Source organism: Capsella rubella, unplaced genomic scaffold (genome assembly GCF_000375325.1).
Source record: "Capsella rubella cultivar Monte Gargano unplaced genomic scaffold, Caprub1_0 scaffold_6, whole genome shotgun sequence".
Taxonomy (NCBI): Eukaryota; Viridiplantae; Streptophyta; class Magnoliopsida; order Brassicales; family Brassicaceae; genus Capsella; species Capsella rubella.
In genome coordinates, this window is record NW_006238918.1 from 15,991,575 (window position 1) to 16,013,324 (window position 21,750).

General features: G+C 33.6%; 6 protein-coding genes across 6 annotated transcripts; 1 reads left to right on the forward strand and 5 right to left on the reverse strand.

Moving 5' to 3' along the window:
* Window positions 1–152: 152 nt before the first annotated feature.
* LOC17881804 (protein arv1 homolog) lies at window positions 153–1,878 on the reverse strand. The gene is made up of 9 exons (XM_023780432.1): window positions 1,762–1,878; window positions 1,616–1,663; window positions 1,436–1,525; window positions 1,239–1,284; window positions 1,095–1,168; window positions 915–997; window positions 766–832; window positions 536–611; window positions 153–444 (listed from the first exon to the last, which is right to left on the reverse strand). The coding sequence occupies exons 1-9, from the start codon at window positions 1,858–1,860 to the stop codon at window positions 329–331; spliced, it is 699 nt and encodes a 232-aa protein (XP_023636200.1). The 5' UTR covers window positions 1,861–1,878; the 3' UTR covers window positions 153–328.
* A 770-nt stretch (window positions 1,879–2,648) lies between these two features.
* On the reverse strand, window positions 2,649–3,590 carry LOC17881811. The gene has a single exon (XM_006289891.2). It carries the CDS (start codon window positions 3,510–3,512, stop codon window positions 2,649–2,651), a length of 864 nt encoding a protein of 287 aa, XP_006289953.1. The 5' UTR covers window positions 3,513–3,590.
* Window positions 3,591–5,589: 1,999 nt separating this feature from the next.
* Window positions 5,590–7,396, reverse strand: LOC17882065 (B3 domain-containing transcription factor NGA4). The gene is made up of 2 exons (XM_006288107.2): window positions 7,122–7,396; window positions 5,590–6,944 (listed from the first exon to the last, which is right to left on the reverse strand). The coding sequence occupies exon 2, from the start codon at window positions 6,777–6,779 to the stop codon at window positions 5,784–5,786; it is 996 nt and encodes a 331-aa protein (XP_006288169.1). The 5' UTR covers window positions 6,780–6,944; window positions 7,122–7,396; the 3' UTR covers window positions 5,590–5,783.
* A 3,657-nt stretch (window positions 7,397–11,053) lies between these two features.
* LOC17883759 (soluble inorganic pyrophosphatase 5) lies at window positions 11,054–12,871 on the reverse strand. The gene is made up of 9 exons (XM_006288569.2): window positions 12,781–12,871; window positions 12,366–12,504; window positions 12,251–12,279; window positions 12,090–12,155; window positions 11,882–11,989; window positions 11,727–11,792; window positions 11,526–11,646; window positions 11,333–11,414; window positions 11,054–11,252 (listed from the first exon to the last, which is right to left on the reverse strand). Exons 2-9 carry the CDS (start codon window positions 12,502–12,504, stop codon window positions 11,210–11,212), a joined length of 654 nt encoding a protein of 217 aa, XP_006288631.1. The 5' UTR covers window positions 12,781–12,871; the 3' UTR covers window positions 11,054–11,209.
* A 275-nt stretch (window positions 12,872–13,146) lies between these two features.
* On the forward strand, window positions 13,147–13,996 carry LOC17881751 (aquaporin TIP1-3). Its single transcript, XM_006286760.2, has one exon. It carries the CDS (start codon window positions 13,147–13,149, stop codon window positions 13,903–13,905), a length of 759 nt encoding a protein of 252 aa, XP_006286822.1. The 3' UTR covers window positions 13,906–13,996.
* Window positions 13,997–16,822: 2,826 nt separating this feature from the next.
* Window positions 16,823–18,873, reverse strand: LOC17883509 (transcription factor bHLH57). The gene is made up of 4 exons (XM_006288168.2): window positions 18,638–18,873; window positions 17,889–18,352; window positions 17,395–17,793; window positions 16,823–17,066 (listed from the first exon to the last, which is right to left on the reverse strand). The coding sequence occupies exons 2-4, from the start codon at window positions 18,339–18,341 to the stop codon at window positions 16,953–16,955; spliced, it is 966 nt and encodes a 321-aa protein (XP_006288230.1). The 5' UTR covers window positions 18,342–18,352; window positions 18,638–18,873; the 3' UTR covers window positions 16,823–16,952.
* Window positions 18,874–21,750: the final 2,877 nt, after the last annotated feature.

Below are 21,750 nucleotides of genomic sequence, written 5' to 3' on the forward strand. Positions count from 1 at the left end.
TCTCTCTCTCGTTCAAACGTGTTTACTATGTATAATAAATTATCTTATAAGTGGAACAAATTCTATTGTTCTTTGATCTCTTAAGATCTTGGAAAGCCATGAGAAAGCACACTATCTACCACCAAAGTCAATACTATTTAGGAAAGGGGATATAAGTTTTCTGTAACTTTTTTTGTTTTCAATCCATATTTGTAACAATATAAATCAAGTCTGTTTATGACGATCCTAAATTACCATATATTATATCACATAGGTGTTAGACAAAAGAAACTAAAGGACCCTAAAGAAGATTATATGAGATCACAAGTTCCTTATAAGAGAGGGTAGTTTACATGACATATCCAAAGTGTTTGGTTGGCCCAGTGATCTGATCCGCTAAGAATCTAATTGAGTGTGCAATGAAACACACGGCTACGCATCTGCTCGTTGCTGATTCAGTCATCACTAGTAAAATCACAAGGAAAAAAACAAAACAAGAGAGCTAGTCATGTGTAAGGTCGATAGAACTAGGCAACAGAGTTTCAAAGATTCTAACCTTTAAGAGCAACTGCATTTGATGTTAAAACGAGCATATCTACGATGAAGATCACAGAAACCGGGAATTCCCAGACCTGTAACCAATATTACAGGCATTTTAGCATTTACAGACCTATATCGTCTTTGGTATCATTGGTTTAAAGAGCGTAGCATGAAAGCAAGAAGAGGCTATGTTCATTGATTATGATATTATTGACAAGATTCCGAGAAAATTCTAATAAAACATACCGGCATAGCAAATAGAAAGATCTTGATGTAACTCGAGATTAAGATCCCCAAAAGAATCTCTTGTCCTCTACAAATCATATACTAACTTATTCAGGGAAAATTCAAGATAAAACTTTGGCGAAATTCATAGTAAAAGAAAATCTATATACCTTGACATACCCAGCATCATCTTAGCAGCAAGTGAAAATGACAAAACAAATGCAAAATTCGCAGATAGAACATTGACCAGAACCTGTTAAAAATGCATATAACTCTAAGTTCATTTACTAACATTCTCATAAACCCCAAACATATAACAATGCTCAACAGCTCAGGGTAAAAGAACCAACCTTTAGAGATTCAAGAACAAAGCTCATGGACACATTCGATTCGTCACTGGTTCTTCGCAGAAGCAAGCTTCTATCTTTTGAATAGTTAACGGATCTCCAAAATGAGAGTTAAGCTTAGAAATTGATACCATAACGAAAGGATACAAGTATCTAGAAGAAGATAAGCCAAGACCAATTTCCACAATAGATGCTGCCAAATTGTTAAATCCTCTAAAGATCAGATAAATGTAAATTCATTCATCCATATCTATTTAGAAATCAAACATCATAAACTAACTTTTACGAGGCAAACTAGACTTAAGATCACACAGGATTTTAGAAACTAAAATCAAAGATTTTACCTGAACATTAGCAGATTCTTGATTAACTACATTGTAGAGTAAGTGTCTGTATGCCTTTGTTTTGTGAAGAATCAAGTCGATGAAAATTATCTGATCATCAGAAGAAAACAAAATTGATGAACACCAAAAAAAAAAGCATAAAAATTGGAAATTGAAAGCGATAAAGATAGACTAAAGGACCATTAGCTCACACTCGACGTATTCGTCTGCTACTTCCTCGCAATTCTCCTACCAAAATTCAAATAATAAAAAGCTTTAAACTTTGGGAATTTAACCTAACCAATTACTAGAGAAAGTGATTAAGAAGGAACCCTAAAAAAGCTTACGCATTTCATGAGGCGAAAATTGCCAGGAGAGTATTGAATGAGCAAGGATTTAGCTTTATGCCCACACTCCACACACCTCTTCTTCTTCTCTCTCGCCATCTCTCTCTCTCTCTTCAGAGTCTGTTTCGTTTCCGGGTACACAAGATCGGACCTTTTTTATTCGGGTATTAACTTGGGCTTTTATGGGCCTTTATTTGATTCTTATTCTGGGCTTAAGCCCAACTTTGTTTTCAGACCGCAGTACTGATCGTCATATTGGGAACTTTAATCAAAAACTTGAATTTTATATTGAACTTTGGTAATTGGGATTTTCATGATGTTTTACTCTCTTTTCTTTGTTATTTGGTATAATTGGAATTTGGTAAAGAATTAAAACTAGTGTTTTCCACATGATGTTGTGTATGGAGAACATATTCCCACAAGTTATAATCTACTTTTATACGAAAAAATATTTAAATAACAATCCAAAAAACTCACAATTTACACTGCTAGAGAATAAAATATGAAGCCCATAAAATTAAGCTCAAAACAAGTTAATTAGCAACAAGGAACTATCGTGAACCAAAAGGATAGTTTCTCGTCACGCAAACTCTATAACTTGGTTTCATGTAGCCTAAAGAGACTACCGAGAACAAAAAAAAAAAAAAAAAAAAAATCAGTGAATTAGTCGTTGTGGATACTATTGATGCTCATACATGTTATAATTTGTGCTTTGATTATGATTATAAGAAATCTGAAATTTCATTTAATACTTTTTGAATCGAACCAGCTCTACAGCGATATGGAAATATAAAAACTAAATTCCAAACAAAACACTAAAGAAATTAACAAGATAGAGAGAAACTTTTAATTAGCTAATCTCAAATCCAAATAAAACCGAAGACTAATTAGTGATGGGGCTGGGATCCGAAAGTGCGTAACCACGTTGTGAGGCGGTCCATAGCTGAAAAATCTATCTTCTTGGGAACATTGGGGAAAGTTACGTCTTTGATGAGTTGTCCAACCTCGACTCGAAGCTTAAGGCCAGCCGCGCAGTGACCCGTCTTTGAGCTAATGAAATAGTGAACTCCTGGTTTGGTGAGCTTGACTAGATCGTGTCCCGTCTTGTGCACGGCTACGGGAGAAGTTGGGTCGCAGGTTATGAATTCAAGGTCACCGCTAATCTCTAAGACGTCGTTTACTTCGTTGTCGTATTCGAAAAGTAGATTGTCTCCTACTTGAAACAATTTGTCCTCACTCCACTTGTTGTAGTATTCACTCTCTTCAGGAGTGCTCCATGCTTTAGAGCCACCGACCTTGTAGATTTCGCCGGAAGGAAGGATCTTGCTCGGTGGTGGTGGTGGGATGGGACGTGACGGGTCATGAACAACAAGAACGTCGAGCCTCTGTCCCATTGTGCATTGAGCTTGGTTTGAGCTGATGAAGTAGTGGTATCCTGGTTCCGTGAAGGTTACGACATCAAGTCCTGTGTTGTACACGGCTTGAGGAGAAGATGTGTCGCAGAATTGGTATTCCAAAGCTCCCGGGACTTGAGTAACGTCGTTAACGGAGGGATCGTAGTTGAAGACCAAAGAATCACCAACGTGGAACTCCTTACCTTTGGCCCATTCGTAAAAGATGTCTTCTTTGGCAATCCATCCATCCGAGTCCCCGACGGTGTAGACCTTTGCCGAACAAGAACCCGAGAGAAGCGTGAAGGTTGTTATGCCAAGAAGCACGAAGAGGAAGATCTTCTTCATCGTTGTAGCCATGATCAGATGAACCAATGGATGATAAGGGAAGAAGAAAGGTTGTGAAATCTCGAACTCGCGGAATAAGAGAGAGAGAGACTTGTGTTGTGTTGATGAATGTGAATGATGAGTTACGAAGAGAATGCGTAGAGCCTATCAACGATTATATAATGCTTTACCGTTCCTAATCCTTTTAGGATTTTATTTTGTTTTTTCCTTTGTCTAATTTAACCGAAGATTCATTCAATATTTCAAAGCATATTGTATTATCTTGGATTTTAATTTTGTTTATTTCCTTTTTGGATCTAAATTCACATATTATCTTGGAGTTAAAACAAACACGGTTTCTCTTTGCTCTTTCTGATCGAATTTTTTTGCATTACTGTATGTTTATCTTTCTTCTTATTAGTGTTTAAAAATATATATAGTTTAATGAATAATATATAGTTAGATCATATATTTATATATATATATATATATATATATATATATATATATCTTTTATCTTTTATCTTTTTTTTTTTTTACTCAAGCTTTATTTTTAAACCATCACTAATGTTATCAAAGTGTAAGGCAACTGAAATTATAAATCTCTTATCTTAAAAAATATAAAGTTAATTGTTTCTTTTATATGTTTTATTTTTCTAAGTACTTACTAAAATAATAAAAATCTAATCCTCTTATTTGACTTGAAAATCAATAATTTTGAAAATCCAAACAAAACTGATTGATGGAACAAAAGCTTTGAAAATATATTTAATTTTTTGTTCTATGTTTAATTTCCACGCTTCCAAACATGCATGAAACAATATCTACTAAATTTTTATCATAATAATATACTCTTGCATGGTTATTTTAGGTGCCCCCAATTTAGTTATAATATATGAGAAACTAATTTGATTAGCTAAAAATAACTATTATCAAGAAATCAACAATTTTCTTCTAAATATATAATTTCCACGCGTATAAACATGCATGAGACAATATCTAGTAAAACTTTATACCATAATACTATAATTTTGTATGGTTGTTTAGGCGCACACATATTAGTTATACTATATGAGAAATTGATTTGGTTAGCTAAAAATAACTAGTAAAAAGAAACCAACAATTTTTTCTTAATATATAATTTCCACGCGTCCAAACATGCATGAACCAATATCTAGTAATTTAATACCATAATAATATACTTTTGTATTTTTATTTTTATTTTTATTTTTATTTTGCTCACACATATTAGTTATAATACATGTGAAATAAATTTGATTAGCTAAAAATAACTAGTAAGAAGAAACCAACAAATTTCTTCTTTTTGCTGCTTCTGTAGCTCTCTTCTTACTTATTCCAGCTTTCTCTTTTGCAGGTTTTAATCAAAGGATTTAAAACCCAAATAAGACTGAAGTATGGAGCAAAGAATTATTATACGATTAGTATAAATCCAAACAAGACACGTACGGTCGTACGGATGAAACAGTTATAAGCAAACATCAAAACAAGAAAGCAACGAAGTAAATGAGAATAAATATATAGTAGAAATTTTCTTTTTGGGATAAAGTAAAAAAAATGAAAGAACATGTCATATCTTTTTTATATGCTTTGCCAAATTATTATAAAAAACTGAAATTGTCCTTCCATGGCTTCTCTCTTTTTGTTCTATGTCCATAACCTACAAATCTCTTTAAACCAGGCAAAGACAATAGTAACCAAACAAACTAAAATTGGACCATGGGTAGGGAGAGAGAAAGAGACTTTAGAAACTGCCCATTAGCTTAGAATGTACCATGAAACTTTGTCTGCTTGCCTAGAGATAGGCACAGAGAGTACAATATTCATCATAAGAACTTACAAGCTTATCTTCTCCTTCCCAATTCTACATCTCAAACTATGTAAACAAACAATTAATCAAAAAATAAGATAAAAACTTTTGATACATGGGACTGGTATATGCAGGTGCAGCTCAATATGATTTAGTACAATAGTCAAAAGATTTAATTAGACTAATTATCTTTATTTTTAAATATAAGCTTAATATAACATTGAAGATGAGTTTTTCTATTCAACATGGTAATTAGGGCTCAAGGAACATGTTGAAAAAAAAAAAATCAAAACCAAAATAGATATATAAAATATAAAACCGGTATATTGTCCCACTACAATATTCCCCAATTGCAAAATGACCTAATTATTTGAAAGTTGGAAACGAACTTAAAACTAAGGAAACAAGAGGAGATACTAAAAAGAAAATGGTGAAAATGTATAATGGGATAATACTTTCTTATTTTATTTCTATCTTTAGTACTCTGAAAACTTCCCTTTCCTCTTGTAGTCTTCATCATCACTTAGCTGCATCGGCAAAGAAGTCGATGCATCCACTTCCCCACTTGGCAACCTCCAAGATAATTGGTCATCGTCTCCGATCACGACCGGAGACGACGAAGAGTGTCCTGCCACTCCCATCTCGCCACGTGTCTCCACGTAAGGAGAAGACTCTTCCACGTCAACCCCAAACAGTCTCAGCCTCCTCGTTATTGGCGGCTGAGGAGGCGCCGGTGGTGGTGGTGGTGCCCTTGCCGCAGGAAAAACAGGAACTGATTCATAAACCAACGGCTGAGATCTACCAAGACTCCACTGATGATGATGATGATGATCCAACGGTGTTCCTGCGTAGTAACGCCCTCCGTTAACAAGTCTACCATAGCCATAACCTAGATACTCTCTTTCTTGATACTGGTTATGATAAAAGGGTGGGAAGCTCCGGTAGCTTGGCAATGGCATGGGATACTGTGGCGGCGGATAAAAGCTAGCCGTTGGATATGGTGGAGACCCGAAGCCGTAGTTATTATGGGTATCTCTATGCCTCCAGTCGATGAACATTATCTTCAGCCGTCTCTCCGGTGCGTTGTCGTCGGGGATGAAGCCACGGTGGAAAGAGACAGTGTCCCCGGAAGTGAGTTTCTTGTCTTTGACGAAACGGCTCCAGCCTTTGGTCATCACGTAGCTTTGGCTACTGTTCCAGTACGAGTAACGGAACCTCCACATCCTGCCGTTTCTGTCTTGGAAATCCAACACTGTGCCGTTTTGATTGTCTTCCAAAGGGAAGTAGTTCTCTGCATGCTGCTTTGGGATCACGAGCCGGTTTAGTTTACCGACGTCACTTGGTGTCAACACTTTGTCGAACATGTGCTCTCGCATCTCCGCGGTGTAGAAGTAATTATTGTCGCCGCCGCCGGAACCGCCAGCTCCGTTCTCGGCGAGTTCTTGTTCAGAATTCATTGTTGACATGTTCATTTCAAGATCTTTCAAAAGTATCCAACTTTTTTTCTTTTTCTGTTCTAATGGGTTTCTTGACAAGAAGATGGACCAATTCAAGATCTTTCAAAAAGTATCTCAACTTTATTTTTATGGATCTGATGAGTAGTGATTGTTGACAAGATGATGACCCAATACAAAATCCTTCAACATACATGAGATCATAATATCAGAAATCAAATTAAAATTAAAGATCAAGTGAAGAACAAGAAAAAAAAAAAGCAAAAAAAAATTAAAATTCAAGTGAAGAACAAGCAAAACAAAAACAAAAAAAAGGTGAAAAAGAAAACCCTAGAATCCAGAAGAAGAAGACAGACGTACTCTTTGTGTTTGCTTCCTTCTTCTGATCTTTTCGTTGACTCCAAAAGGTAAATAAATGAAAACGAAATCAATGTTTTCGAGTTAAATTGGCTTCTCTCTCTCTCTCTCTTTCTTCTCTCTTTGTGACTTTTTAAGGGGTGAAGAAGTGTTCGTAGTGGGCTTGAAAGAGTTTTTGTTTTCTCGATGGCAGAGATGAAGATCAAATATTAGAGAAGAGTAAAGGGACCCATGAATGATATGGTTCGGGTCATGTGAGAGCTTCTTGTCCTTTTCAATTTAGCTATAGACTTGGGGTAACTCTACCTATTTATATAGATATACAAACATATATGCTTACATGTATTGTGTGTATAGGTAAGGCAAAATATGTGTCAATGTTTTGTGACACTATTTTCCCTTCTTTAGATATCTCTATTTTTTTAATTTCATCTTTACTCATATAAGATCTTATATGTATTTATGACTTTTGTTTCTTGGTTTCTTCTTGCTAGTTATTTTTAGCTTAATCCAATTAATTTCTCATATATTTTAGCTAAATTATGTGCAAAGACAAATACAACATACACAACTAGATGCTAATAAAATATAGATTTACTAGATACTGCTTTATGCATGATTCGGACGCGTGGAAATAGTTAATTTAATAGCTATATATGTGTATTAGAAATATGTAAAAAGACCATGAACAAATTTAAAAATAGATTACAAGATAGACATTGACCAACTAAGCAATATTTTTATCTATACATTTATGAAAACACATTAAAAATTAAAAATAGATTACTAAAATAATATGCTTTAGAAAATTAGAAAAATAAATATATCAAATATATTAGTGAATCTATTAAAATTTATTATTATAATAATTTCCATGTTAAATATTTCTATTTCCCTATTTTAAAATATCCAAATATGAAAATCTTAATAAAATATTATATTTATTTTATAATGAGACTTTTACTATATTTTTAGTTTGTTTTCAAAAATTGCTGTTTTTTTTTGTTTTTAAAAAGAAAACCTAAAAAGTGAAATTCTTGAACTTTTCAGATATGGTCTTAAATCAATGATAAAAATGGTCAAAACATTATATTTTAGAATATATTTTTATTAATTTTTAGTCACTTTTTATAACTTGTAAATATATTAAAGATTTTTTTCAAGTAAAATCTGTAAACATTTCAGGTGGTAACCATATTTTTCTCTACAGGTGGATGACCAATAAAGTCTTCTAGATATTTCAGATAACATTTATTTAGTTTTGTGGTAATTGGTTTAGTATCTCCAGTTTTAACAAAAAGGGGATTTCAATCTAATATTTTAATTAAAACTATATCTGTATACTTGTCTAAATTTGTCAAAATGTAAACACATGAAAAAGGGGATTTCAATCCAATATCTTAATTAAAACTATATCTGTATACTTGTCTAAATTTGTCAAAATGTAAACACATGTAACTTTTACAGATTTTCTTTTCATTATCTTAATTAGTTATAAAAACAAATTGTATTAATCTGACGTTTTCTCCTAATAAGATTTACCTGTCAGATCTGAGCAAAGCACATGGATTATCATCCATGCATGCCTGAGTAAATCAGATAATCTTTATGTAAAGAAAAACATAAATAATTTGGTCCAATTAATTGGTCTGATTATGATGATTAGTACAAAACTCAAGTAACTCTGGTTGCTTTTGTTTATGTGTGTCCATGTTTTGTGGTACCCAACATTATTATTTGCATCAACATCAACGAATTACAATAAGGCATTTTGAAATTTAATATATATACATAAATCAATCGATGTATGACTTCATGTCTAAAGATTTTAATTTGAAATTTTTTAATCCAGGATTGCCTTTAATTTGGTTGTTAGTTTTCTTTTATTTGCATATAAAAAGCAAATATCAAGATAGTTGGTATGTGAAACGATTGCAGTTTTGAACTTTTGATGCCATATGGATCCGATAAGTGGAGCGTAACTCATATATATATGACGCATAATAACATTTTTTGGGGATAATTAAATTGTGAATAGTACTAGTTATTCCCACGTAAAAGTTAATTACAAAAGCTTTAGGGGCAAGGGGATTTTTAAGTAGGCTTTCAAAACTTTAAAAAGCCTGAATGAAACTAGAAGAAACAGCTTAGATCAAGAACTATGAGATCAACATAAAGCTTTTGTAATTATGTGGTGTACGTTTTCTATTTCCGACCGTGTTGCAATATGAATTAAAGTGACACACACATTAGTTGTTTTTTTAGTATGATATAGTTAAGTACGAACATCAACGAATCTAAAATTTTAGTCTTTGAACTATTGAAATGTGATGAGGAGGACATATACATGTTTTGCCGAACCTCGTTAATTTGCTTATCTACTCATATTCTCGTTTTTGTAAGTGTTGGTTGGTCCAGATGCTTCACATGGTGTGTTTGTACCCGAACAAACTTGCATACCCTGAAATTAGTCGAGCTGTCTGAATTACACGATTTATATATAAAAAAGTGTACTTAAAATGATTAGTAAGTCCGGGAATATGATTTAAAAATTTGTTAGCATTGTCCTGGTTAATAAGTACCTAAAAGTGATAGATAATTAAGTAGCATCACACCCCCACTATTAAGTTATGTATATATATATATATATATATCTAGCTGCATAAACATTTAACGTTTCAGATTGGCCAATAATCTTTGACATATACATCTTATGTACGATATATATAAAACGTTTCCGAAATGATAACATGATAAAATGTCTCAACAAACGATTAGAGTAAGGACCATTGGACCACTGTGTCCATGTAGAGTTTGTCGCAAAAGAGCCTCCCACGCTTTACCTTCACACATTTCTTTTCTTTTTTTTTTCAAAATATTATCTATTTACTTTGTTCAACTTGGAGGTATATTTTTTTGGTCCTTGGAGGATTTTTTTTCATTAATTATATTTCGACCTTTTCTATTGTCATCGAAAAATGTTAGGGAATTAGTTTGGTCCCCTTTAGAAAACAAGTAATGCTTTATGAAATATCGTATAGTACGTCTAAAAAAAAGTGCGATATATTTATGTTAACATACAAAAGTATATTTATTAAGATGCATCACTAGGGTAGCTATTCTAGCTATGATGTGGAAGTAGCCGGTCCAGTTTCATTCTGGGAACCAAGAAACAACTGAAAACTTCAAGAATCAATGTAAGCGTAAGTCAATGATATACTAATAGATTAAACTTGAAATGTGTGCGTATGGGTGTGCATGATATATAGTATTAATGCATATGTATGGAGAATGGGTCTTATAGGGTTCTATGTAGTCAAGCTGCATGGGAATATAGGGTTCTGTAATATCCATTTCACTCTGATTCAATACATTCGGATAATTATAGTTTTACATAGAAAAATCAAATATTTATATAAATATGTGTATTTTTCTGATAGTGTACTTCCTCTATTTCAAAGTAAATGTGATGTTCAACTCAATTTTGGTTTTTTTTTTTTTTTTTTGGTTCTCATTAAAATCATTTTATACAGTTTCATAATGTATAAATATATATATAGTGACAGTGTAATGATCTTTACTGGGCCAGGCCCAGTTTGGGTTAGCAGCAGATCCAACTATCTGACAAAAGAAGAAGAAGAGAGTTCAGCACCACCTGACAATTTCTCATTCTGATTCTGCAAATCTATTGGGATTTGGATTTCAGAGGAAAACAAAACAAATGTGGGTGGGGGACTCTTCTAAAATGACAGTGACACTTACTACTATTATATAAAAACTCTGGTTTCATTGGAACCAAATCGAACCTTGAAATTATTATTTCTTTTAAATAAAAAAGAAGACAATGTTACAAAATACAAATTGAGAAAATTAAACTCTTAAAACGTTCAGACAAAAAGAAAAAAATAGGCTTCCCCAGAAGAAAACAACAACAAAGAAGACACGTGCTTATTCCAAATGACAAAAAAAAAAAAACCAAAATATCAGACAAATTCTTGTTTCTTGTTTCTTGTTGCTCTGTAACAGAATCTGAGATTGCAGAGCAAAAAATTTGGCAGGAATGTTCTTGATGAAGTCCCTTTTCTTGTTACCTATCTCCTCAGGGTGTGAAGAATGTACTCAGCGTAAAGGTCCCTGTGAATGGTTTCAATATCAAGATTTTGCTTATAAAGATTCAAAATTTGGAAATTATAGTAATAAGAAAGTATATTTACATTGAGTACTGAATGGCTTCAATAGCAGGACCAGGTTGTAGGAAGTCATTCACTGCAACTTCCTTGTTCTCATTCTTCTTGTCTGATTATATTGTGGTTAAAGGTAACAAAACCAAAGAAAAGAGCAATGGTGTTGTTAATTCCTAAACAAAGAATTAAGATTGAAGATAACATATATAGTGTTTAAGGATACAGTCTTCGAAGAATCGGCGGATTTCAGTGAGACGATGAGGTGGGAGTTCATTGATGTTAGTGTAATGCTTATACTCAGGATCATCAACACATACTGCAATGATCTTGTCATCTCTTTCACCCTTTTTATTACAAAGACTCAGAATTAGCTACATTAATGATTACTACACAAACTTGAACCATGTTGGATGTGTTTAGTTACCTGGTCAATCATAGGCATTAGACCAATAGCTCTAGCGCGGAGGAAACAACCTGGAAGCACAGGCTCCTGTACATTTAAATCAACTTTTGATGATAAGAGAATTGTTTCAGCCGTATCATCAAATTTTCATATAGGTTTATAGATTAGAGTCAAACCTGCATGATAACTAAAACATCCATAGGGTCATTGTCTTCACATAATGTGCGGGGGATGAAACCGTAGTTGTGGGGATACACAACCGATGAATACAGAATCCGATCAACCTGAGAGAGACACATTCAAAGACTTAAAGATTTGTTTCCCCACAAGACCAGATCATTCTGTGTTTTTTTTCTTTTCCAAGATTTGGTTTGATCTTTTTACCTTGATGAGTCCTGTTTTCTTGTCAAGTTCATATTTGACCTTGCTCCCCTTTGAGATCTCAATAACCTGATTTTTACATTCAAAAAGTCAATATGATTCAAGATTCTCACTTTGTGATCTTTTCCAAGTAACAAAAGTCCATAATCAAGCATAATACTTACCACATTGAAGATCACTGGAGCTCCAGGTCCTGTACACATAACATATAACAATTGAGTTAAAAAGACTCTAAATCAGCCAGCTATTAAGATTACAAACACACAAAATCTTCATTACCGATTTCAAGATCATGCCATGGATGTGCAGCAACCGATCTCTTAGACAAAGATGAGAGGATCCTCTCGTTCAAACGTGGAGTAGGTTGCTGAAGCTTCTTCTGAGACTGATTCGTTTTCACTTCTTCTTCTCCACTCATCTAAAATTAAAAAACAGAGCAAAAACAGAACCAAATTTTAGAATCTTTCTAATCTAAAGTCAAGATCGAATCTTTAACTAGCCATGATGCTGATGATCACACACGATCCATCACCCAAAGACTTAACATCTACATCAGATTCTACTTGTTCGATACAAATCAACAAATCATCTACAAGATCCAACTACACATATGATATCGTTTGATGCAAAATCTAGAGGATCAAAACAACAAAAAAGTTGAGATCAAAAGAACCAAGAAAAGAAAAAGTCGTACCTTGGAATAGTTTTCAAGAACAGAACAATCTTGCGGAAACTATGGAGAAAGAATAAGAAAAAAGTGACACAAGAGGAAGAGAAAACAGTGAAGCGCGTGCTCTTCAACTACAAGCCATAATTGGTATTTATAGAAAGCGAGAAAAACGGATTAAGCTTTAATTAAATAAGTAAGTTACTAATCACAATTATGATTTAATTAATCACCGTTCGATCTCTTAAAAAAAGCTGGGGTCTACCGTAAAACACTGATCTCAGTCTTTTGAACGATTCTCCAACACACACGTGTCACTCCCCCCTTTAACTATATAAACTTAGTGGAGAACAAAACAAAAGCTAAGAAGAAACCAAAACTGTATTAGTAACAATGGCTATCAACAGAATCGCTATTGGAACGCCGGGAGAAGCTAGTCGCCCCGACGCGATTAGAGCGGCTTTTGCTGAGTTTTTCTCGATGGTTATATTCGTTTTCGCGGGTCAAGGCTCTGGGATGGCTTATGGAAAGCTAACCGGAGATGGTCCAGCCACACCTTCCGGTCTTGTGGCCGCGTCTTTGTCTCATGCGTTTGCGTTGTTCGTTGCTGTTTCCGTTGGAGCAAACGTTTCAGGCGGCCATGTTAATCCCGCGGTTACGTTCGGAGCTTTCATAGGCGGAAACATTACGTTGTTAAGAGCTATTCTTTATTGGATCGCTCAGTTACTAGGAGCTGTCGTAGCTTGCTTGTTGCTTAAGGTAAGCACAGGTGGTATGGAAACGTCAGCTTTTTCGCTATCATATGGAGTCACACCGTGGAACGCTGTCGTGTTCGAGATTGTTATGACGTTTGGGTTAGTTTACACTGTCTACGCTACTGCCGTAGATCCCAAGAAAGGTGATATTGGGATCATTGCTCCTTTAGCGATTGGGTTAATCGTTGGAGCTAATATTCTCGTCGGTGGTGCGTTCGATGGAGCATCGATGAACCCGGCGGTTTCCTTTGGTCCGGCCGTGGTTAGCTGGACTTGGACGAATCATTGGGTCTATTGGGTTGGTCCTTTTATAGGTGCAGGCATTGCAGCTATTGTTTATGACACTATCTTTATCAGTAGTAACGGGCATGAACCACTTCCTTCTAATGATTTCTAAGTTAGGGCTTTGTGTTTCTTGTAAAACAAGAAAGCTGCTGGGGCGCCCTACCTAGCTAAGGGTATTAATCTGAGAGATATCGATGTTATTTATTCTCTCATGCGTCTTTTTTTTCTAATGTTTTTTGTTAGTCGTGTGGCTGAATTGTTGATTTTACTACATATGTTGTTTTTAAGTAATTAATAAATCGATTGATGGAAAAAAAAAATAGATAAAATAAATTATGTGACGTTTACGTAGTATTCTAATACACGTAAGAATTCATGTACAAAGAATTTTATTGGATGGCATATTCTTGAGATGATGCTTCCATATTGGTGAGAAAACATATACTAATATAATGGGATCATGGAGACCCGGCATTACCATGTTGGTTGGCCCATGCACGTTCTAATATGTGAATCTTGTTTAACAATATTTTAGTGAATTTAAGTATTAAAACAAATAAAAAAGAAAAAGAAGCAATTTCATAGAAATGAAACAAGAATGCAAGAAATTTTAGTTTAATCGAGAAGTGAATATATCTAGAATTCAAGATTGTATATTGTTAATTACATTCTGTGGAAATGCCGTATATATGTGTCACAAAATTGGGTTTGGATCAGATCTTAAAATGAACTTAGATAAGAAGATTGTTATAATTGTTAGATTGAAATATGAACTTAATAAGATTAGAATATTGTGTGAGAGTATGAACGGTATCTCGGGTTTCCCGGTCTTTCCTCTAAACGCGTTTGGCAGTCGCTTGCACGTTCAAGCCAAAGTACGGTGACGAGATGTGATCCCGTCGACGTCGAGTCTCGATCTAATATCTATACATGCCCTCAATCATTATGATTAGTATTATAAATAACTCATCGTGGATTCAAAACACAGATATATATGTTAATGGTTGTACTTAATACCATGTTACAACATTATTTTACATAGAAAACTCACTATTTCAGGCTTTAGCTATGTGAGTTCACATAAACCTATAAATAAAACAAATATATAAAACCCCATTATTCTATGCGTATGAATTATCAAAAGTCATATTCGTAATAGACAACTAAGTGAAAGGATCAAATTGATGATTTAAAAAGTCTTAATGTAAATGTTATAATTCTATTAAAAGTTTGAAATTTCTGTGTGAAGTTAATTGTGCGTACGTTGACCAATTCTCCTCAGTATCTAATTCAAGAAAATCTACAAACTCTTTACAAATATTCTTCAAAAAAAAAAAAAGATCAAAGAACAATCATTAAAGAACTTAACCAACACATCCCTCAAGTTACAAAACTCAATACAAAATAAAATAAACTCTCGAATCAAACCCGAGTTCGTTCAAAACCTAAAATTTCACGAATTTGAGTCATATAAAGTAATAAAGCTCAGAATCTTAAATTAGGCTTTCCCTAACCTGGGCTTAACACATGCCTATATCTTTAGTTAACTGGGCTTCACTCTTTTCACAATATCTATAAGGGCTTTTGTTTGGAGCCCAAAATAACATGACTATATAATATGCATACTTACTAAGTAATTATTTATTTTTCTACTTTAATTAAAAAAACTTTACTGTAAAAAAATGATGAAATGGTTTGACTTTGACCAAAAGTTTTGGAAAAGATCAGAGTTGTTACCAGTCTATTGATCTCTGACGTCTGATCTTGTCGTTCACTCTTTCTCTTCTCACACACAATAGTATTCAAATAATTATTTTCTCTTCTCAGAAATTTTAATACTTATAGCTTTATTCTGATTTTTAGTTTTTTCGATTTTACACTACTTTAATTCAAAATAAAGAAGTAAAATATGTTTTAAAAATATCCGAAAATCAAGACATAAACTAAAGTTTTGAAAAAGTAAATGTATAGTTGTAGGCTGAGGCTGAAGTTTTACGTACAAAATACAAAGTGAGACGGATGTGTCAATAGACTTCCTTTTACGATGCTTTCTTTGGAATATTAAAATTTTGTCTCTGTCGCCTTTCTCATCGTTTTGCTAAGTGGTAAAAGATAAAAAGTAAATCTAGTGTGTCATTACAAAAACCCAAAACAAAAACAAACAAAAAAGTTTTTAATTTAATATATAGGCACTGGCTGTGTCCTTTTCTATCGAGAGCATAGGGTTTTGTCAGACGCATGGAAGATATATAATCCAAAAAGTAAATATTGCATAAATAAATGAGAATGCTAAGTGTGAAGACGACTTGTGTTCTTTGTAATGATGTTTCCAGCTTTAAATTGTATTTGTTTCCATTTTCGTAACTAGCCCTGGGCATATAATTCGAATCCGACAAAATCGATCCGAACCGATCCGAAAAATCCGATTTGGATCGGTTTCGGTTACTATGTAAAAACCGATCGGATTTTATGTTGAACATGATTCGGATTTCGGATTTACACCGATCCGAACCGAAATCCGATCGGTTATCTGCTAACCCGAATACACATGGTCTAATACATCACATAGTATACATATAATCTCTATGTTTTTGCCCAACGCTCAAACCTCTTTTTTACGTCGGATTGTTCGGATTTAGAGTGTAAGTTTCGGATTTATAGTGTAGAATCCGAATCCGAAACCGATCCGAAATAGGATTCGGTTTAAACTCGGATTCGTAATAAAATTTGAAAACCGATCCGAATCCGAAGAAATCCGAACCGATCCGATCCGAAAGCCAGTCGGATTCAAATCGAATTCTATATATCCCAATCCGAAAAATCCGAACTCCGAATAATCCGATCCGATCCGAAAATCCGAACGCCCAGGGCTATTCGTAACCATTCTCTAATACGGACCAACGAAGTCAAGTTCTGAACATACCCTATTTAGAAACTAGAATTGAGAACTGATTAAATGTTTATAGCTCTCTCTATTCGAAAATTACAGGTAAATTACCTTCATAATGATGTCATTGTAATCTAATAAAAATACCGCAAAATGAAATCTTCTATTTGTTTTTTTGTTTATTTATTTTACTTCTCTTCTTTTTGTAACCTAAAGCTACACATAATACTAGGTAGAAGAAAAAGAAGACTAAAAAACTTACAAAAAGTCAACTAAGTTCTTCGACTAAGATTTGACCACATCATTTCACCGTTGATTTGCTCGAAGATTCGATGAACGGCTGTCGCTATCAAGTCTGCTGATCCTAATTTACATCCATCTTCTATCTGCAAGTGCATGCACTTAACACCATTCATTTCTCATCTCTCCCAAAAAATTCAAAACAATTTAGTAACTAATTATATAAAATAAAAACTAAAAAACAGTTTCTAATCTTAGGGTGATAAAATTGTTATTAAAGAAAGACACATACATTTATATATATAATCTATTTTTGGTTTCTCATGCATTTAAAATTTCTTAACCAAACGATATCTAAATGCAGATTCTTAATCTTCCTCAAAAGGTGAAATTGCTAGATTGCTTATACTTAAGCTAGGGGAAAGTGAAACAATATAAATAAGATGTAAAGAGAGATTAAAGATTTTTAATTACCTTGAGATTAAAAGAGTAGAACACAAAGTCAAAGGAAGAAGAGATGGTGAGATGAAGAATCACAAGCTTTAGTTCTTCAATGGAGACAATAGCTCTCAAGATCTGTCCTTTTCCTCTCTTACATCGAACCTTCAAGCTCACATGGTTATGTATCACCGTAGCTTCCACCTCAGCCGTCTCTCCTCCACCGAATCTCGCCGTAAATCCATCTTCCGACGTCGTCGAGACGCTTGACACAGAAGAGTTAGTGCATGCACGAGAAGAAGATGAAGTAGACGACGCCGTTTTAGGAGTTTCGTTAGTTCTATCGTGTCCTTTCTCACTTTCTAGAGTTTGCAAGAGTTGCTCTAGCTCCTTTATGAAATTTATAGCGCCTCCTACGATCGAAGCTTGATCACCCTAAAGAAACAAATAACGTTTTCTTGTTTAAGCTATAAATATCGAAAAAGAGAGTTTAAAGTTTTGATTGAAGAAGCATTAAATCATTTTGTTACCCGTTGAAGAAACGAAGAAGGCATGAGAGATCGGAGAGAGTTTAAGTGTTCGTTCATTTGTCGTCTTCGATTACGTTCGACGGCAATGTGAGTCATTCTTTGGTTTTCAACTTCGTCTTTGTTCTTTGGAGCTCTTGTACGTTTCCGTTTCCGTTTTTCTTTGACGACGACCGTTGCTGCTGATGATCCGTTTTCTGTTCTCGGATCCTTTTCCGGGTCTTCTGTTTGACCCGGATCTCTTTTGATGGTTGTTTCAAGGTTGTACTGACAACTCTTTGGTTCTAGGGTTTGGATCTGGAGAAGTGATTGGAGAAACTGATTTGGTTCTGTTGTTGTAAAACTTGGTTCCATGCATTGAAGCATTTGTAGAAATGGGATCTTCTCTTCAACTGTAGTGTCTGAAAGCTGAGCAAACTGTTCTTCTAGTTCACCAAATCTCATTAATCCTCCCATAACTAATTTAGCTTCAACAAAGCAAAAGAAAAAAAGAAAGATTAGTACTTTAGGTTACCCATTTCCAAAGACAGTTGAAATTAATGTTTTGGAAGGTGAATTCTTAAGACAGAACAAAGAGGGTGTACGAGGATAGAACATTAATTATGAGAAAGAAGGAATGTTTCAGAGAGAAGAACCAATAAGCTACTAAGCTTTTTGTAAAAAGCATTGAATGTTAATCATCCAAATTCAAAGGAGCTAGGGGGAAGAAGAAGTAAATGCACAAAACAGTATTCTTACAAGAGAGGACTTACATAAGAAGAATCAATTGAAGCTTGTCAAGTATAATATATTTTTAAAAAATTTGGGTTTGTATTGGTGTCCTTCCCTCGAATAGTCTTCAAATTAGCAACTCGTTCTTCATCGTCTCTGTCTCCTCTCAACCAAAAACATTCCTTTTGGGGGTTGACACTTTGTAAACTGTTCTTAATAAATGCAGCTTCCACGTATATATATAAAAGGAGAGAAAGGGCAAGGGAGAGTGAGGAAGAAAGAAGAAGAAGTAGAAGTTCGGGTGCGTGCATGTATAAAACAAAGGGTGGAAAATAAAATAAAATAAAAAACTCTAAGGAGAATATATGTACTAGTAATTTAATATTTGAGGTGAAAACAAATTACATTTTTTTTTTCTTTTTAAAAACTTATCTAATTTTTGGATGCAAAATATATATATACATAGGTGTCCTGTTCTCCAAATTTTTATATGATCTTGTCTTCTTAGGGTTTATATATTTTCTTTGGTCTATAAAATATTTTTTTTCTTCTTTGGATATAGACAACAACAATAATCTTTTTTATTATTATTAACTTTGGTTAGACTGTCAATGTGAAGCGCTTTAAAACGTATATATTACCTCACCATCCAAAAAAAACCATTGTTTGCTTTAACGTTGTAAACGCAGACGTTTGATGTTTCATATGCAAAAACAAGGAATCTGATATTTTGGTCGTCCAGAAAATATAGTAACTTGTATTATATAGTTAGTATACATACTATAACATATGTATACAACTAATTTTCTTCTATATACGTTGATATGTTGGAATCATTCGTGTTACACATTAAACGTATATATTTTCATTTCGCTACCATATATATCTGACTGCAACTGTTCGAAAGTGGCTAGATCCACACATAGCTTCTATATACTTTTTTTTTTTTTTTTTTTTTGGTTGTCATCAAGCTTCTATATACTTTGTAGAGATATATAGAGTGTATACATGTAACTCTGTTATTTCTTGCTAGACACAGCAATGAGATGGTGCGTTGGGACTAGGACTAGAGAGGAGGGGTCCCGTAAAAGTATTATTGAAGATGGCAGTGAGGACAGTTTTGTTTGGTAGGGACACAGTTTCCATGAACAGTACTTCTCACTCTTATTAAGACAGTTTCAGAATCAGAAAAAGAAGAAGAAGAAGACCAAAGCCTTTCTTTCTTGCTTCTTCTTCTCCTTCTCCAAAAAGGGTTCTCATGTCTTTTACTTCGACTATTTCATTTACTTTGTTATTTTTCTCTCTTTTAAAATCGAGCTCTAACAAGAGAACTTTATGGGTCTTTTAAAGTATTTCCCAATTTGGAGTGTAGACGTAGTGTTTTTGAAGAGAATGACAATATTACCCATTTAAGAAGAAGACGAACAATGCACATGGGCAAGGCCATGGGGTGCCAAAACGTTTAAGTGTTTCCTAATAATACCAACTCGATTTCAGTGCCTTGGTCTGTAGGGCAAACAACAGTACTCTCCCCCAAAAAGAAATTTACCTTTTCTTTTTCTTTTTTTCTTTTTGTTGCCTTCTCCCAAACTAAAGATATTTTTTATTCTACCTCAAAGCCGAACTTGGATTTTGTACCATGCATAAGTGATCAGTCCAATATCCCACATGCAACCTAATATAATGAATAGATTAAACTTGTAAAATATAGACCAACGATGGATGAATTAAGAAGAAATGTGAAGAAATAACAGACACAATCTAGTTTTTCTATAACATTTATATATCCACCAAATATAAAACCATGTCGCATACCAATTGGAAAAAAAAAAAAAAAAGTAATATTAAATCGTTCATGTACGTTTATATTTTTTAGAAAATCACAGAAATGTCTATCATTATCAAAATCATTTGTGAACTGCTTCTTCAGCCAATGCGCTTACGCAGATACATGTTACATACAAAATAATATTTATATTTCGTCATACTAACGAGAATTTACTCTTTGTTTTTCTATTTTTTTTTTTTCTTTTTTTTTGTCGACATTACTCTTTGTTTTTCATACATGAGATTTTAGACGAGTGTGACCAAAGAACATAGTAATGGGTTTACCCACTTGTGTTACGATCAATTCCATGTATTGTCTCTCGATTCACTTTTTATTCGATTTGACTTGTTTGCGGAAGGCGTATAGAGTTAGGTTTCTATATTTGTCTATACAATCTCACATCCATTATGCAATTGGCCATAAATAGAAATTCATTATTACGTTTCGTATACAAAATCTGTAATAAAATGTATCCTTCAATGTTTATTCTTTATAATGTTTTAGAGTGGAGAAGTGCGAAAAAACATGTACCGTTTGATTTCCATCTGAAGCCAATATAATTATGAATAACAACAAAATGGTCTGATTGGACAAATTAGTAAGAGAAATTTTGCAAAATCTTACGTTTTCACAAAATCTACTTCTCCGCGTACAAAATGTCAAATCTACTTTACACTTTGGTATGGTTTATAATTCTTTTCTTCTAAAAACGTAATTTGTCCTTAACCAATCAAAACCCAAAACGTTTATTCCTTAACTTAAATGATTCATGGTTTGTGCCATCAAATCTAAGTATCTAACTGAACATGTCTCATTTTTCACTTTGGATTCTTTTATTTTTATTTCATTTTAAGAAAATTAGAAAATGGGTTTCCTTTAATTTTGATTTTGCTATTGTTTTCCTGATGTATTCGAGAAAAACAATATAGATTTTACATGGACGAGACTATATAGATTTCACTGCAAATTAATTGTTCTTAATTACTCCCACACAAAGAGTCGAGTCGACGTACTTATATTCGATGAATTTAAGTATAAATACAAAGTATACATATATATATATCTCGACGCTCATGTATGAAGGAATCATCAAATGTAGAACTTATACGTCGTCGACATAAACAAAGCAGGGTCGTATAAAGACAAGAAAAGGATCTAATTTTAGATCTCCATACGATAAAACCTGATTAATAATAGTATAAATACAAATATATAAAATATATAAACCTTATCCATTCCAACAGCAAATCTCATGGAAATCACGGCTTAAAATATATGTGAAATCGAAGAATCTTATCTCTTTTTTTATTATTTTCCATATGATAG